The sequence below is a fragment of the Alligator mississippiensis genome, chromosome 1 (assembly GCF_030867095.1).
Source record: "Alligator mississippiensis isolate rAllMis1 chromosome 1, rAllMis1, whole genome shotgun sequence".
In the NCBI taxonomy this organism is placed as follows: Eukaryota; Metazoa; Chordata; order Crocodylia; family Alligatoridae; genus Alligator; species Alligator mississippiensis.
This window is the reverse complement of record NC_081824.1, coordinates 410084295-410101419: the sequence shown is the minus strand read 5'-3', so window position 1 is coordinate 410101419 and position 17125 is coordinate 410084295. Positions and strand designations below refer to the sequence as shown.

Below are 17125 nucleotides of genomic sequence, written 5' to 3'. Positions count from 1 at the left end.
TTTGCAAACGGCGCGTGCGCCCTTCCTCTGCTGCACGCTTTTGTCTTTGGGTGGCACTTTGGCCACGGTCCCTGAAGCAGGCGCGGCGCCCCGCCGCCGGGGGAGGCTTCGTTCTCCCCAGCCTCTTCCTCTTTGCAGACACTCCCTAGGCTGGTGCTGCGTGAGGGGCCCGGGGGGGGGCGGTGGTGCTGCCCCTGGTGCATGGGGCTTGGCAGCCGCGTTGCGTGCGAGGTGCCCGCTCTCTCCCCTGGGCTTCCAGGCTGGTTTGTGTTTGCCTTTGGGTGCCACCAAACTAGGCCTGGTACCTGCTCTCCTCCACCTGGGGTGGCCTGGCCATCATAGAAGACAGGCTGGTTGTCCTCTGGCCTCTATTGCTACGAAACCCGACGCCTTTTTTCTTCTTACGCACCTGTCTCACCACTGGCTCTTGCCGAGTGCTGTAGGGTTTGGAGGTGTTTTAGGTCCGTGGTATTACTACAGGCTAAAATGCCTCCTGAATCCAGTCCCAAGGAACCAGGAGCTTGAGTTAGAAATCACGAGACTTTTTCAATTAGAAAATGGTTGGGTATTTGACTTCTGATTTCTGAGCCCTTAGGTGTCATATTTTTCAGCTGTGAAATCTTCCTCTTTTTTTTAAATTTATATATTATAACCAGACTCCAGAAGCTTGGGTTTGAGGAGCACACCAAATACTGGGAACATCATGAGTGGCCTTAATATTGAACTCCCATATCAGGACTTTCTAGACATGCTGTTGCTTGGGTTGCCACAAATACCACATTTCCAGACATGGCAGCTGTTAGTGGTATTGATCAGAATTGGAGGTCAAACGTCCATCCAAGAATTCAGGACTTCAGAGTTACACTGCTCATGTTCATCTAAAAAAGAAACATAATTATTTTCCTTACTTTACTCTTAATCGTAAATTAATATTTAAATACTACAGTTAATATTTTAATGCTACAGTTAATATTTTCCTGATTTAAAATACAAGATTTTTGTGGGTGATAACTTTTATTGAGCTGAATATAAAAAAGATATCACCCACAAAAATCCTTGCCTCTTGCAGCTTCTCTGTGACATCATGGCTACATCACTCCAACACTATCAGTGTATTTGATAACTATTTATCACCTGCATTGGAGAGTATATGAAAAATCTCTTTATTTTCTTACTGTGGACATGAATGCTGCAAATCAAAGTATGCCACTGTGGCTTTTCTAATTGAAATATGTTCTTCTACAATGTGTCTCCGTCTAGCCAAACCTGTAGAGAAAAAAAAGCAAATGATCACATTCTCTGTTCGACATAAATCCAGCTCATAGCTCAACTGTATGTTGGCTACCACATTTTGATCTTGAAGATATACTTCATGTGCAGTACCATGGCAAGAAATTTTGGTTCCTGGGTCAAAGCCTACAGCAGCAGCCCCCCCTCGCCCCACATACAGATCCGCACGCAGTGGTGGAAGCCTCCCCCCATCCCTGCGTTCCCCAAAACGAACCGCTCACAGCTCCGTCCTGCACCCCGCCCTGGCTGGGCAGCATCTGTTGGCACCCCTTTGCTTCAGCGCCTGTGGTGGTTGCCCCCGCTCACCCCCTTCCTTGCTATGGCACTGTTTTCCACACATTTCCTGAATATTTAACCAGTATTACTTGACTGTGCTCTGATTTCCTAGACTTAAACTTTTATTTGAAATTATATAAATGTAGAAGTGATAAATTTTAGATAACGTTTTTTTGATTGCTGTCAGTCAATTTACCAAACACATTGTGTGTGTTACCATTGTTTCAATCCTATGTCTTATTCTTTCCAGTTTTTCCTGTTCTATGCTGTTCATTTAAGAGACATCAAGTACATCAACGAGGTAACAGAGTTTAATGATTAACTTGCCTCAACTCAGATACATGTTGCTATTGTAGGTGCAGTGTTACAGTAGAATTATAAATTATCCAGCCAAAAACCAAGAGAAAAGGCCTCAACACATGCTTCTGCCACATGGAACTATGCCTTGTTTATAGCAATGGGATCTGCTCCATAGAATAGTAGTGGGAATATTTATAGTATGAAACAAAAGGAATGATTTATAATTTATAAAAGAGACTCCGAAGAGGAGATTTTTGCAGTCATCATTATAATTTCCTTTGAGTTTCTAGCCATTCCTAAATTTTCTTTGGTGAACAAATATGGCCCAGGAGTAATAACTGATTAATCTGAGCTCACATGGGAAGAATAAGTCAGAAAATATTGTTCTTTTATAGAGTCATTTAACATAGCATTGAACTCAACTATGTGAAAACAGTATACGTACAGCATTTTTATTTTATGTTTTTATGCTGCTGTCTTTTTCTCTAGAAATGGCTAAGCAAAATTTGCCATCATTGGCTGAAGTGGTAAAAGAAGTAGCAGAGCAGCAACATATACAAGCATCAGAGATAGAAAAGAGCAAAACAGTCCTTGCCCAGTTGCAGGTAATTAGATCTTATATAGATCTTATTTGTGTTTCATACTAAGCAAGAAAGCAGTGTTGTGAGTAAAGAGATGACATTTCTAGGCTTTGCTATTTTCAATTGCTCTCTAAGACTTAAGCATTGCCAGGACTTTTCATGTTTATATCATTATACATATGGCTGTTCAAGAGCTAAGATTGTGGTTAGAGTTCATTTTTAGCGGATGGTTTAATTCCTTGTTTTGTGAAAATCCTGTTGAAATGGCAAAAACAAAAACATAAAATAGAAATATAGACATCCTGAATTTTTAGAATGCTTTGTAAAAATGTATGGATAAAGAAAGAATGAGACTTTAAAATCACTCTTTTTGGCAGTTTTCCACTAAATTGGTTCAGTTCTCTTTGTACTCTTCTTGCAAGGTTTTTTTAAAACCATCCTGTACTTATGACTTTTGGGTACATAACATGTTTCTTGCTTCAACCTTAACTGCCACTAAATGCAGCTTTTATTTGCTAATATTTCACAGCAGAGCTCCAGATGTATCTAGCTATAGCTAAATTTGTATAATTGTTTCCGTTCTAACTGCTTACAGACACTTCTGAAACTTTCACCTTTTGGACTGATATATTCAGCCTTGACTTCTATCTAAAACTGATTTTTTTTTAAGTTTCACATAAAAAAAAATCAGCCATTTTTAACATGGTCAGAATTGCAAAGAAAAAATATTATAGGAATAATTCCTATGAAAATTTTAATTGTCCTATATTTGTAACAGCCGAGGTTTGAAATTCTGCATGAAGTTAATTTCTCTGAAGGAGGAGCAGTGCAGACTCTTCTTCCTGATTTGATTTACCTGAGTTTCATGCATCAGAAAGTTATGTATCAAGTATGTGCTGTGATTTTTTTCGCTGAGTTCATGTGATATGTACCTGAGGAAGGATACTTTTTGATCATTTATGCACAAGTATGCTGGTTTCATAGTCAACTGCCTAAATCAATAAGGAGAACTGGGACTGGGCAAAGGACTCCCTCATCATTCTGAGGGCTCCTGGGTACCTTAAAAATCTGAAGTGCACTGTAATAGTACAGCAGCATCTTCCTTCCTTCTGGAGCCTTTAAGATGCCCAAGAGGCATCCTACTTTGACCATCCTTCCTCCTTTAGAACCTCTCTTTCTTGCCAGGTAACACAGCAGTACAGTCTGACATAGATGCCCCAAATAGAGCATACAATTTGCACAGATTTGCTGTTTTTGAACACTTCTAGAGCAGGAGTGGGCAAAATATGGCCTACAGGTTGGATCCAAGCCACCAAGGGATTCTAGCCAGCGCAGCTGGGGAGACGCATCCAGAATGGGATGGCTGGGGCCAGGGCCAGGATTGCAGGGTGGTGACAGCACAGGTCCAGGGCCCTGGGCAGAGTCACAATCCACTGTCCTCATGTCCCTGCTTGTGGAACCAGTGCCCATCACAGGGGCATGTGACGAGCAGATCACAGCTCTGCCCCCACCCCAGGCCCCAGCCCCCTGCTGTCACTGCCCTGCAATCCCAGCCTCAGCCCCAGCCTCACCTACCAATCCCACTCTGGGCCACTGCTCCCCAGCTTCCCATGGCCCCATCCCATTCCATTCCATTCACCCAGCCCAGTGAGCCCTGCCGCAGCGGTCCTGCCATGGAGACCCTGCCTGCTCTGTCTGGGGCCCCTGGGGGTGGGTTTGGGGTGGACAGGCCCAGGGCTAGATAGGATAAATGCCCCCACCACCCGCAACAGCTCACCAAATCTCTTTAAGTGTCCCTCCAGTCAAAAGAATTGTCCACCCCTGCTCTAGAGCTTCAAAATCCTGGACAGTTAGGCTAATTTATTTTCTTTCTTACACTACCTTCCCTTTCTTTCTTTATAAAAATCTTTGGAAAATCCATACAAAAATCAGAGTTAGAAGAATGTTATGGTTAAATCATTTGGTACTCAAAACTCATGAAACACAAAAAGCAAGATAGCTTTTGCCTTTTTAACCTTGTCCCCTTATGTATATGCAAAACAATAACTTCTTCAAATTCAGATCTTTGCCATTCAGATTTTTTTGCTTGCCTGCCCAGGGTGGCTAGTGGATAAGGGCTAGCTGACACCACTGATACTAAGAAGCCTCTCTTACAATCTAAGCATTTAAGACAACAGCAAAACTTTCACTGGATGCACAATTCTTCCCTGGTTGAAAGGTTGAGAACTGGAACAAACCATATGCAACTGATGTAGCCACATTGCTTAAGGAATTATATGGTGTGAGACACTCAGCTATCACAGTCATGAGGACAGGATAAGTCTCAGGGCTCTCTAACTGGTAGCCTGCAGGCTGCGTGGGTCCTGTGAGGGGTTAAGTCACAACCACCTAGCTACTGGCCTGGGCACTGCTCTCCCCATCACTTTCCAGCCGGCTGCCCTTGCCTCCTCCTCTCCACCCTGGCCCTGGTGGAGAAGCCTCACATGGTGTAGCAGAGGGGGCATGCTATCTGGCATGTAGCCTGGAGGCCATGCAGTCCACGTGCTGTGGGGCCTCAGGGGCATATGTCCCCCAGACACCCAACAGTTAGATGGACCTGGTTGAGATCATGACAGCAGAGAGATCAGTCTTATTACGGGGGTTCCTGGTTTTTTCCCATTTAAAAAAATCCCCAATTTTCAGTTAAAAAAAAAAAAAAGGTATCCCCAAATCTACATTTTTTTTCATGATTAAAATGAAAGACCACTTTCTCTCGCTATGTATGTATGTATATATAAAGTGGTGTTTCATTTAAAGTATGGAAAGATGTGGATTTGGGGTCACACTTTTTTAACTGAAAATTGGGGGTTTTTTAAATCAGAGAAAACCAGGATCCCTGCTTATTATTACCAAAGCTAGTCCCACCAATTGGTCCCTGTGCCACACACAGCAACCCTGGAAATGAGATGTCTTGGGAGCACCCCTGGCACTGCATTCAAGATTTGGGTTTCTGGCATGCCCAAGAGTGGAGGCTGGGGTGTTTCTGGGTATCTTGCTGTTTCATTTTTGGGTCTGAATTACAGGGAACGTGGCTGGGACAAGACTGAGTACTCTGCTGCTGTGGTGTGGATATTCCCTATATGACCCTGACAGAACAGAATGGAATTAGCTACCCCAGTCTTAACTCAACTACATTCTTGTTATAGGGTAGGCTGACACACCTTTAGTTCAATTTTAGCAGCTCTACGGGAACTATGGTTGTTTTCCGAGGTCAGATGCAGGAAAGTAGTTGGGTTTAGTCTGACACAAAATAAACCAGTTTTCCTCGTTAGGCAAATCATTAAGGAGCTTGATAAGGATCAGCCTGACGCATCCCACTACATAACAGGTGAATATGAGGAAACTGAACTGATTTAAAAGACAGTACATTTTATGCCTCACCTTTGAGGTCAAATGAATGAAGCCTAGGACACTGCTCATGTGTTATGTCTCTTAGGTGATAATTTTAGAAAATGGAACAATAATGCTCTTCCATTCAAAAGATTATTTTTAAGGCTTATAGATGGCTTATTTTGTGTTCCACAAATACAAGCCCCACCCAAATAAACGTAGGCCATATTGTTTAAATAGCTCCCTATGATTGTCTCAAACATTGCTTTCAATTGACAGTTGATTATTGCAATATTTTACAGTTTGAGCTTCAGGACCTTGAAAGCCAAAGGGACTCTATTTTATTAGACACAAAAGCAGCAGAAAGGCAAATTTATCAGAAAGATGATGCTATAGAAATGACAGAATGTATCTGTAAAAGTCTGGAGGCCCAAGTCAGATCCCTGTATGCTGAAAATGTAAAGCTTAAACTTGACACAGAAACAGCTGAAGAAGAATTTGAGGTGATGCTTGCAAATAACAATGCATATCGTGAGAAAATATTGGTCCATAAAGCACTATTTTGGGAGATTGAAAGCAAAATGCCAGTTATGACTGAGCTTGCTAAAAAACAGTCCATAGTTAAAGAGCTGAAGACAAAGAAGGAGCAATTAATGCATAATCTCCAGAATCCTGAAGGATATCTTATAAAACAAGTGCAGGTATGATATGGCTTTTTGGATTAATTTCCAATTGTGTACTTTTTTTTACATTATTAAATAATAAACTGGCCAACTTCCTCACAATGTTTATCTCTGTGGTATACTTCTTCATCCAAATGAGATTAATTGAAGCAATAATGATGTTCATCCATAGCAAAAATTGCGCCATACATTATTCTTGATAGTCTAGTTCAGTTGCTAGTACCTACATTATTGCTTAGTGTAATAATATTAACATGGTTGTAACAAAACCATGCTACTAGCTAAAACCTACCAGTTGCCTTTAGTGCTATTTGTGGGATCCTCCTGGGTCTTACATAAACCTATATAAGCACTTTGCCAAACCCCCAGTGTAGATCCTTGTAAATGATATTTCAGCTAACAGCACACTACTGGTTTAACACTCCTGGTTGGTAATGAGTTGTAGTTGAGCTCTTTACCAAGAGAAGTTTGTGTTAATGAGAAAAGAAAGAACAGAAAGAAAGGAGAAGGAAAAAAATACCCGTTTTATCTTTGTTCTCTGCATTTATAGCACTTCTGTCCGTATATGTTTGTATATGTCTTTAACCTAAATGCTTTTGAGGGGAAACTTCCAGGGGAAAATTTAGTAACTGCATATGAGAAATAATCTTAAAATCACAGGGTCCACATAACCTGCACTGGTGTCAAGCAGGAATAACTCTAGTGAAAAGAATGGAATCATACCACCCAAACAGCAATGTTAAGTATAAGTGAGATTAGAATCAAATCTGTTGCTTTTAGACTGAAAGGTCTAATTTAACATAAACCATGTCTTGCAGCAATGTTAATGGACAATGACAGCTTTAAGGAAATCTGTGAGAATTAGTCACTTGTGTTAGTCTGAAGTCAGTTGGAAGAGAGGGCAGGGTGGCATCTTTAGAGACTACACGAGACATTTACTGTAGAGTAGATTAATTAGCTCCACAGTAAACATCTTGCTTCTATACACGCAGGCCCTATTAGGCTGGGGTGAACTAATTAACTCTGCAGGGTAAATACAAGTACTACCCTACTGCACAGTTTTTTACTCTGCAGCAGTGCATGTGTAGAAGTTAAAACGGATGGCTGAGGCATGAGGTTCACAAGGGTCAGCTAGCCCCTGTGCAGCACACTGCCGGGAGGAGCAGCCCTGGGCTGGCAGGCTGACCCTCCAGGCCCTCTGCCAGTTGGGGCTGCCCCGACCCAGTTCAATGTGCTGTGGTCCCAGACGCATATGTACATGTGGTAGCTGAGTGCAATCAACTCCAGTGCATTAAGCTAGAGTTTATTGCATCACCTTAAAAAGCACATGTAGATGCACCCTGCAAGGGAACTCCCAGGTCAGCAGCCCAGCTGTGTTGGTGGTGAGACTGAGCTCTCTCTGAAGCTGGCCATGGCATGGAGCTATCCTATTATGTCTCTATCAGAGACTTAACTCATAGAACATGGAAAGGTTGTTTCCTGTTGATATTGTAGGGGGAGTTATAGTTGCTTATGACATTTATGCAGCTATTTGTGAAATTCAAACGCTTAACGTCTCTTCTAAATATAAATGATACTGTTTGTTTTCATCTGGGAAACTTTTTTTGTAACCTGTATGTTTTTCTGTATCTGTAATGCCAGAAGTATTTATTACTTGGGTGGCCAAGAGATCAGTTGCACTAAATTTTAGAATGTATGGTTTATGTAAAATGCATCCATCTATATTTGCATCTGATGCTATACAAAGGAACATATACTGTCTTTTTACTGCCTATAAACTCTGTTCAGTGTTCTGCTTACTTTCTATTGTATGTGGTTATACAAATAGTATAAATCTGGTATGGCTGTTCTATTGTAAAAGCTGTGTGGAATGCATGTTTTATCTTGTTTAAATTTACTTTTTCTTATCAGAGGATGAACTGTATCACTAGATAGGCTTTTTCTTAAAGCCATTTAGTTATGGAGGAGACATTCTTGTATGAATAATATCATAGACAATTACAATAGATGAGAATGAGGTTTTATTTAGAACATGGAGCTCTGTGTGTATATATAGCTGAAAAACATACACATAAATCCATTATGATTAGTTTTCCATGTAAGAGGAGAGTATATCTCATGTCTAATTAGTTTACTTGTCATTAGCTGCCAGTCTACTACTAGATACTCAACAGATCATCAGTAGTTCTGCCAGAATCATCAGCCACTCAAATCTGTTTCCAAAGTTAGTTCACAGTGACAGTGTTGTCACCACCAGGGCCATGCCACTACCCAAAGCTTCTATATCCTTAACAGCTGCTTGCATAACTGAATTCCAAGGTGGCACTAATAATTGTTCATATCCGTTGGAGTTGCTTCATCCCCATACTTTCGTCAGTGGATTGGTGCTGGCTGAAATCAGTCGCTCAACATGAAATCTCACAAGAGATATTGAGAAAAGAACTTTTTTAGGCTCTGATCATTACAATTGGTTGTTGCTTGTTACCAACAGAAGCTCTATTTGGATGTTTGATGGGTTTTCAGGATGATGTGTCTGGGTACATTTTCCATTTCCTATCTTTGATTCCAAGATCATAGGAATTATTGCAGAATCCCATTCACCATCCACTATTTTCTCTTTGCTTGATATGTAATCACGATAAAAATGAATTGAACTGTTTGAAGCAATGTAGATTCTGATGATAACAATGTTAAGTTTATCTTTCCTGTCTATGTTTATACGTAGCCTGGTAAATAACTGCTCCCTCTGCTTTTTGACTTCTATTTGTTTTATCCAACTTTCTCAGTGATATGTAACTGCAAAGACAAGCCATATTGTTTAAATTGTAAATGTGCAGTGAGCAGATCTAGATTTACTGCTCTAACCCATTGTTGATCATGTTTGGATTAATAGCTGCACTTCTATCACCAGTCATCTGATATGCAATCCTACCTCTAGCCTTGAGGCTTTGAAGCCAGTTGTCAGAATATTGAAAATCTGCAACACTGACTTCTGCACTGAATAACTTTGCTTTCTTGCGTAAGATTGTGTTTGTAATCACAATGGGCACCTATCCACATGGCAGACCTCTGTTCTGATGTATGCTAATTAGCACGCATCAGAGCAGACTTGATTAATTTAGTCTGCTGAAGCATGCTAATTAGCGCACTCCAGCAGCCTCTGCGTCACATGTATTCTGTGTCCCAGCATTTTAAAATGGCGAACGAGCTTTAGTGAAAGTGCCCTCACCGTGATTTTGAAGCACAGGATACTGATTACGTGTGATGCTGTGGGCACTTTAATTAGAGCAGCTCTCAGAGAGCCACTCTAATTAAAGTGCCCCCCCTCTCCCGCAGAGCATGTGTATAGATGCCCATAGTCTATGACCTAGCATTCACCAAGTCACAAATGCAGTACTTTTAGATCATGGTGGGCATGTCTAAAAGTTCATTAATGTGCTTTTCCTACTGCGCGTTAGGTTTAGTACCTCTAATATGAGATACTACATAAAGACACATTAGGCTGCCCTAATGCACAGTAGCAAAAGCAAACACCTTTTTAGTGACATAATGCACGGTACACTAATTCTCCTGCGCGTTAGCATATTAACATTGGTTTTGCTGTGAAGTCTTAATGTTCAGTAGAATAGGCTACTGTGAATTAAAGTGCATGTGTACATGGGTGACTGGTGCCACCTTAGTCAGCAATGGAGGGGGTCCCCCCACAGCCAATCTGGGGGTCCCCCCCATGGCCAAAGTGGCTGCAGCACTCCCAGAAGTTGCTGCAGTACTCCTGGAAGTGGCCGCGGTGCTCTCAGTCCCCAGTGCTCCCACCGGCCCATTGCCTAAGCAGGGAGTATGGCCTATCAGCAGGTGCACTAGCACTCTCAGAGGGTGCACATGTAGATGCACCCAGTTTTTCACTTTCCACAGAAGTTACAGGCTTTTTATAATCCAGCACTTTTACTTATTTGTGAGACTAATTTTGCAGTGGAAGTCAGGGGTGAACAAGTTTATTTATTGTGTTGTCACATAATTGTTTGTATGAAAAACATAGATTTCTTCCCTTTGTTTACTATTTAAGCAAAATAATTCTCTTTTCTCACACATGTTGAGATGACTATGTTTAGTATGTCTGGTTTACAGCTATACAACAGTGCCAGCGTGATTCTTCTCACTTGGCCATCAGGCCTTGTGGATTTGGGTGTGGTGAATGTAGGTCATTATGATTGACTGAGCATACGCTTAGTGTGAATGGCCATGGAGCCACAAGGTGAACTGTAAGTCATGCTATCACTGTATGTGTTGAAAATGCATGTTGCTACAGTAGACAATTAGCCTGATATGCTTTCCTGGCCAACTGGAGGTGGTTTAGTGAGTTATCAGGGGACAATTACACAGGCAGTATGATGGAACAGCTACTGTGTTGAAGATGCTCTCCAACTTCCGTAGCTTTTTGAGGTAATTAACCCATAAGGAAATATGTTTCCAGGTCACTATTGACAAAAAGCAGGTTCGGTGAGATTATGAAGGGCAAGATAATGACTACAGGTTGTATCTACTCATGCACACATTTTTCAAATACTTAAAATATAAAAACAGCTGCATGTGTAGTAGTGTGTTAAGAAAATTCAAGGTGCTTCAGTGCTGCAGCTATTTCCATATTCCTGAGTAATGTTTTTCTGTCTGCTGTTTTTAAGTACCCAAATATGTTCAGGTAGTCAGGAACTGTATTGAAGTAAACCCTTTAAAGTGCTGAACTTATTTCTTTAGCTAGAGTCACTCTTTATACAGAGATTGTTAAAAGATGACACCTATAACAAGGTAAACAATTGCACTGTAATTTTGTTTTACAAACAGTTTTTTATAACCACTTTTATCTGCAGGAAGAAATTACACACTTAAAAGAGAAAATTACTGTAGTGAAAGAGTCTATCAATGAAAAGAAAAAACACCTTGAAGAAGAGAAAAAAATGCATGCTAAGCTTAGAAAAGAGATTGAGGTAAAGTCTTTTGAAGAGAATATAATTACAGTCTAGTGAAAGAATGTTAGTACTGTACCTGAAGTTTTAAAATATTTTGCAAAGAGGTTGCTAACCCTACCTATCCAAATATATATAATAACCAGTCATAGCAGCAATACTGTCAGTGTTGCTAGAATCCTTGTAACTTTGAGAGCTGATATTTGAGGAAATTGATAATTTCCTCTCTTTGTTTTATGCTGGCAGCCCACCTTTCCAGTAAGAATTGGGTCATCTAACACTCATGTGGTGTTTTTGTGCTGGAGTGACGTTATTCCCCTCTAACGGTAACCAGGTGATTTGTAGGTACAGTGGGAAGCAGAAACCAGAAGGGCGCTGTTCTATCTATCCCTACTCACTAAAAGTATTTCTGTGTAGAGGACACCTTTGTATAGGTTCCTCAAGTTTCACCAACAAGAGAAACAAAGATACACACTCACCAAAAGATTTTCTCAAAGATAGTGCTGATTATACATTTTAAATGCTAATCAAATGTAGTCATACATAGCCAGTGCTGAGTCTGATTCTGACAGCTCACTAGAAACGTTGTGATGGATAAGAATCAAAATGAAGTGGCCAGTCATGGTGAGTGCAATCAATCTATCCCCTTTACAAGATGATGAAGAGCATGTAGAAGTGTCCGTTTGATTTCAGTGCATGTTAAAGGTGGGGCAGTGAAACTTAAATCCTGGGCATTTGGGGGTAAATGTATATTTTCAAATATACATTAAATGCATGGCAGTCATAATGTTTCAGTAAATACGAACAAGATTGATAATATACGCCATTAAAACAAGTTTAATAATGCAGTACTAGTCACATGCATGTGGTTTTTACCGTTAAATAAAATACCTCTGTTGTGTAACCCTCAAATAAACTGCAGTAGCAGCTATTCTCAATACATGTGGCTAATGGCAGAAGTGTTACAGTGCTGTTATATTTCAATATTGCCATTTTATGAAGAAGCTAAATGGTTGTTTGTGTGGTGTAAATGCTGAAGACTATAACAAAGTCATCTAAATTATTCCACCACTAACCTTAGTAACAAACAAGTCCAGGTTTTTAGGAATGAAAAACGGTCTGAACTCTCTGCTCTTTGTATAGTTTATAATCTTTTTTTGTACAAATCAATGTTTGCCACTGTAGTGCAGCTTTCCCTACAGCAGATCCCAGCCAACTACACTATTCTCATTCTTTGTGTTTCGTATTGATTTGCCTGCTAACAGCTTTCAAATGATTTTTCCCTGTTTTATTAGGTACAGAATAAAAGATGTGATGCTATTCTAAAACGTTTGCATTGTCAACTGAACAAATTCCAATCGAATAAAAGACAGTGGCACTGGAATATTCAACAGATGGAAAAAAGGGCAGCTGAACTAAGAAAATGTCTGGGAATACCAGAGTGCTAGTGCACAAAACAAATCACATTAATTTATAACATGGGTCATCCTTTATAAGTAACAGATGGTTGCTGGACATAATCCATTGAACCTTAGATCAAAGATAAGGATTTTTTTTTCCTTTTCCAAGGTTTTCTCCTTCCTGCTGCATGCCCTAGAATACTTTGTGTTCCATACTCACCCTTTAGTAACCTGGAACAATCTTTCCTTTTGTTCATGCCTAGGAAGGAATTAATTGAAGTTTCTAGGCTGCCTCCAAAGCATCAACCAATTTTATTTAAATACTTGCAAGCCTCACACATCCAGTTAAGTTTGGGAGCTTCCTTTTGGTTTGATTGGATATTTTAAAAAATGAAAAAGGTCTTCACTGTATAACATCCAGAAGAATGTGTGTGCAGCGTATCATTGCATTTATAGGGATAGAAAACCTGATCTTTCATGCACAGACCTAATAAGGGCAATATGCTAAGTAACTTTGGGATCTAACTTTGTAGCATGGAATTTTGCCCTGTGAAAAAATTATTTATGAGGCACAGCAGTTTTCCTGTGTTTCAAGTACCAGGATTTCCTTGGCAGTAGCATGAGTGTGTGGGTAAGAAAGAGAATATAAGAAGGTTTCTTATTATAAAAGAATCAGAGACAAAGGCAGCTCTAGTGCCATGATACTGTCTGTGCCTCTAAGAATACAGCCCACCCCAAAATGAGCAGAGAGAATGCTCCTGGGTTCTCTGGAACAGTTGCTCCAGAACTCTCAGGTGCATTGCTATGGAGGTGCATTGCTACGTGGACTGAGAGTTGTGGGTAAAAACCCACAGTCCAACTCCATGGAGGCATCCAGACAAGCATGCATGAGCACTGTCAAAAAAAACCACTAAAAAAACCAGGGTGGTATATGTGGCAGCAGCGTGCACTGCCCAAACTGGAACTTGGCTGACGGCCATGCTTTCTGCTTCAGGATTGTCGCAGCTGTGGCCTCTGGAGGCCCCTGGGACCCCAAGGTAAGGCTGCTGGGATCAGCCCAGATACTGGCCCCAGCCTCCCCTACCCCACCTGGGGCAATGTGCTACATGCCAGAGCACCCATGTACAGGTGTTTCCTGGGGACAAGTAGCAGTGGCACATATTGTGCCGCTACTGTTTGTTCCTGGGGAAACACGTTCCCACTTGTGGGGACACGCCCCATAGTAGCAGTGGCTGAAGATCAGAGGGATGAATTAAATCTCACCAATAAAGATCACTTTCTAGAGACCAGTTTTGTTTGAAGCATGCAGCTGTATGTTTTCTGCATTAAAGAGTGATACAATAAATTTAAAAAGTAAAATTGTAATGCAAACTACTTCCATTTTTATGGAGCAGTTCCTATATTACGCCTGATTTTGTTCTTGTCCAGATCAATGAAAAAAAATTCTTCCTGCTTCAGATGGACTAGAATAAGCCCTTATGTGTGCTACTGTGACAGAGAACAATGAAACGAGAGGGAAATCTCATGCTTTTTTTCCAGGCAAAAAAGGCATACCGTTTAAACTGTAATTTTTTTTTTTAAGTCATTTTAGTTTCAGGCTCTGTTTCCCTCTCAGCAAGAAGATTTGCATTATGTGACAATTCAAAACAAAGTTTTCTCAAGTCATTTTTTCTTTTCTATGTAGTGAAATATTTTTTGCAGAAGTAAACAGTTTTCTGTCTAGACTTCCTCAATTAACCTGCTGTGCTCAGGCTCAGTTTCAGGAGAGCATTGCACGTTACTTCTTGATCACAATACTTACAAGACTGTCATACATTATTTGTAGCACTTTAAAGATAATAGTGACCACCATAGCCTTCCATTTAAGACTCCTTAGAAACTGAGTGAATACCAGAACTTTTCTTCTGCATTTTTATATTGTTATATACTCCACTCTTCGGGAATTTTATATTAACTTAATTCTTGTACTTTATGTGAAAATTTAGTCTGGATAGAATTAGTAATATTTATATGTATTCCTTAAAGTATTTAAAGATGGACTAGATGAGGTATATACTTAATTCACTTAGAGACTTCTTTAAACATGTGTATGTGGATTTTTGTCAGTTTGATATATAGTGTTGCATTTACAGGATTTTCTTATTAAACTGCTGGGAGGTATTGTTTATTATTAGAAAGCAAAAAGGTAATGTGCATTATTATTAATGTTCTTATTTTATTAATTCAATGTAAGCAAATCAATAAAAGATGTACTTTTTGAGTAGATGTTTTTCTTCATATGCAATGGTTTTGGACCAGCATAATGGCTTTTAAAGGGATACTGTCAATTTGTTTAGTTCATAAAATGGGCTTGCCTTGCACAGAAGTAAATACACAGGCAGCAAAAACAAACAGAATCATGTGTTAAATACAGTAACCTAGAAAAATAAATTATAAAGTATACCCTATTGGCAATTGTCTGAGAGGAGTTGCAGTTGCTGCTTAAAAATAAAGCTGATTTTAAAGGAAGCCAAAGAAACATTACTTAACATCAATATTTGCTCAGTCTTAACCACCTTTCTAGGAGACTGTAGGCAGTAGCGTAAATAGGAGGTGAGCAGGACACGAGCCCCAGGTACTGACTATGAGGGGTGCCAGAATCACTCCCAGGAGTCTTTGCAGAGATGACCCTAGCAGGGTATGGGGCCCAGGGCAAATCAGCCTGCACAGGGCTCAAATGCAAAGAAGCAGGCTGCAGTGGTGGGGAGGGGTGGCGAGTGGCCAGATGTGAAGCCAGCTGTGTCGGTGGTATGGAGTCACCAGCAATAGGCGGGCCCTCTCCAACACCATCTACAGTGTTTGGTATACCCCCTCCCCTGTCCCAGGAACTAAATGAGCTCATTATCTCTCTGGATGTAATTCACAGATTCATAACTTTTTAAGGCCATAAGGAAATTCCAGTGTATCTAGTCTGTCCTAATATATAACATTGCAATAAAATCTCACCTAGTGATCCCTGTACTGAGCTTACATATAACTTACATTTGATTAAAGCATATCAACCAACCTTCATTTGAAGACTGTAAGAGATGGAGAATCGATCACTGCTCTAGAAGGTTTGTTCCAAGAGTTAATCACCCTTACCCTTACTGTATTTTTATTTTTTGCCTTCTTTCTTATTTGAATGTATCTGGGTCTAACTCTAGCTACTGCTTTCTGTTATATCAGAATCATTGCTTCTTTTTCTGCCAGTGGCGATGCGTTGGGAGTGCATGTGCATCCCTTGAGAGTGCCACTGCACCCCCTAACAGGCAGGGGGGCAGGCGGGAGCACCAGTGACCCCCCGCCTACCACAAGTGCTGGCTGGGGAGTGTGTGCGCCACTTTTGGGAGTGTCACGGCCGCTTCCCAGCTGGCCACAGGGGCACCCCCCAGTCGGTGAGATCGGCCATGGGGACACCCCTCTCCACCCCAGTCGCTGACTGGTCACTGGGGGGGCACCAGTTGCCTATGTGTCTGCTACATTAAAGTGCTCTTTTATATCCAATATTTTCTCTCCATGAAGGCACTTACATACATGGTAATCAAGCTACCTTGATTTTATTTTATATAAACTATAAAATATTTTTATAATATAATATTTATAATCTTATAATATTTTATAATATTATAATTTATTTTATATTTTAAAATATTTTTATCAAGCTACGTTATTTTATTTTATATAAACTAACTATATTGAGCTTTTATAATCTCTCTCGTAAGAAGACGTTTTCTCCAGCCTTTATATCATTTTTAGGACTTTTCTGCACATACTCCACTCTTTCAACATCCTTTTACCTAGAAGTATATGCAGTGTTCTCGGATTGGTCTCATTGGCTGCGTCCAGATGAGTGAGCGTGTGCCTGTTGCAGCAAGGCAGTTTGAAACACTACAAGAGGCAAGCTGGGAATGAAAACATGTTCTTCGCACTGCATGTTTGCAGCATGGACTCTAATTTTGATACTGGGAAATCCCAGGATATTAAAAAAAAATGCTGAAAAAAAGCCCTAAATATAGCGTCTCTATGGCTGCCCCATGCCCCTGCTGCCCCAGCATGCTGGAGCAAATACGAGCGAGGCAAGGCTGCAGCCATGGATCAACCCAGGCTCTGTCCCTGGTAATTAGGGAATGGGGGGGGGGAACTGTGTGAGGGGAGGGAGAACTATGTGGGAGGAGTGGGTCCCCCACTTGCCCCCTGCATGGTACACAGACCCCCCTCACCCCCGCAGTAGTAGCACTAGCAGT

The 17125-nt window shown here is 40.7% G+C and overlaps 1 protein-coding gene across 1 annotated transcript; it reads left to right on the top strand.

Moving 5' to 3' along the window:
- Positions 1 to 57: 57 nt before the first annotated feature.
- On the top strand, positions 58 to 15123 carry CCDC122 (coiled-coil domain containing 122). Its single transcript, XM_019500511.2, has 5 exons — positions 58 to 1867; positions 2356 to 2471; positions 6119 to 6517; positions 11365 to 11481; positions 12756 to 15123. The coding sequence occupies exons 2-5, from the start codon at positions 2358 to 2360 to the stop codon at positions 12906 to 12908; spliced, it is 783 nt and encodes a 260-aa protein (XP_019356056.2). The 5' UTR covers positions 58 to 1867; positions 2356 to 2357; the 3' UTR covers positions 12909 to 15123.
- The last annotated feature ends 2002 nt before the right edge of the window (positions 15124 to 17125 follow it).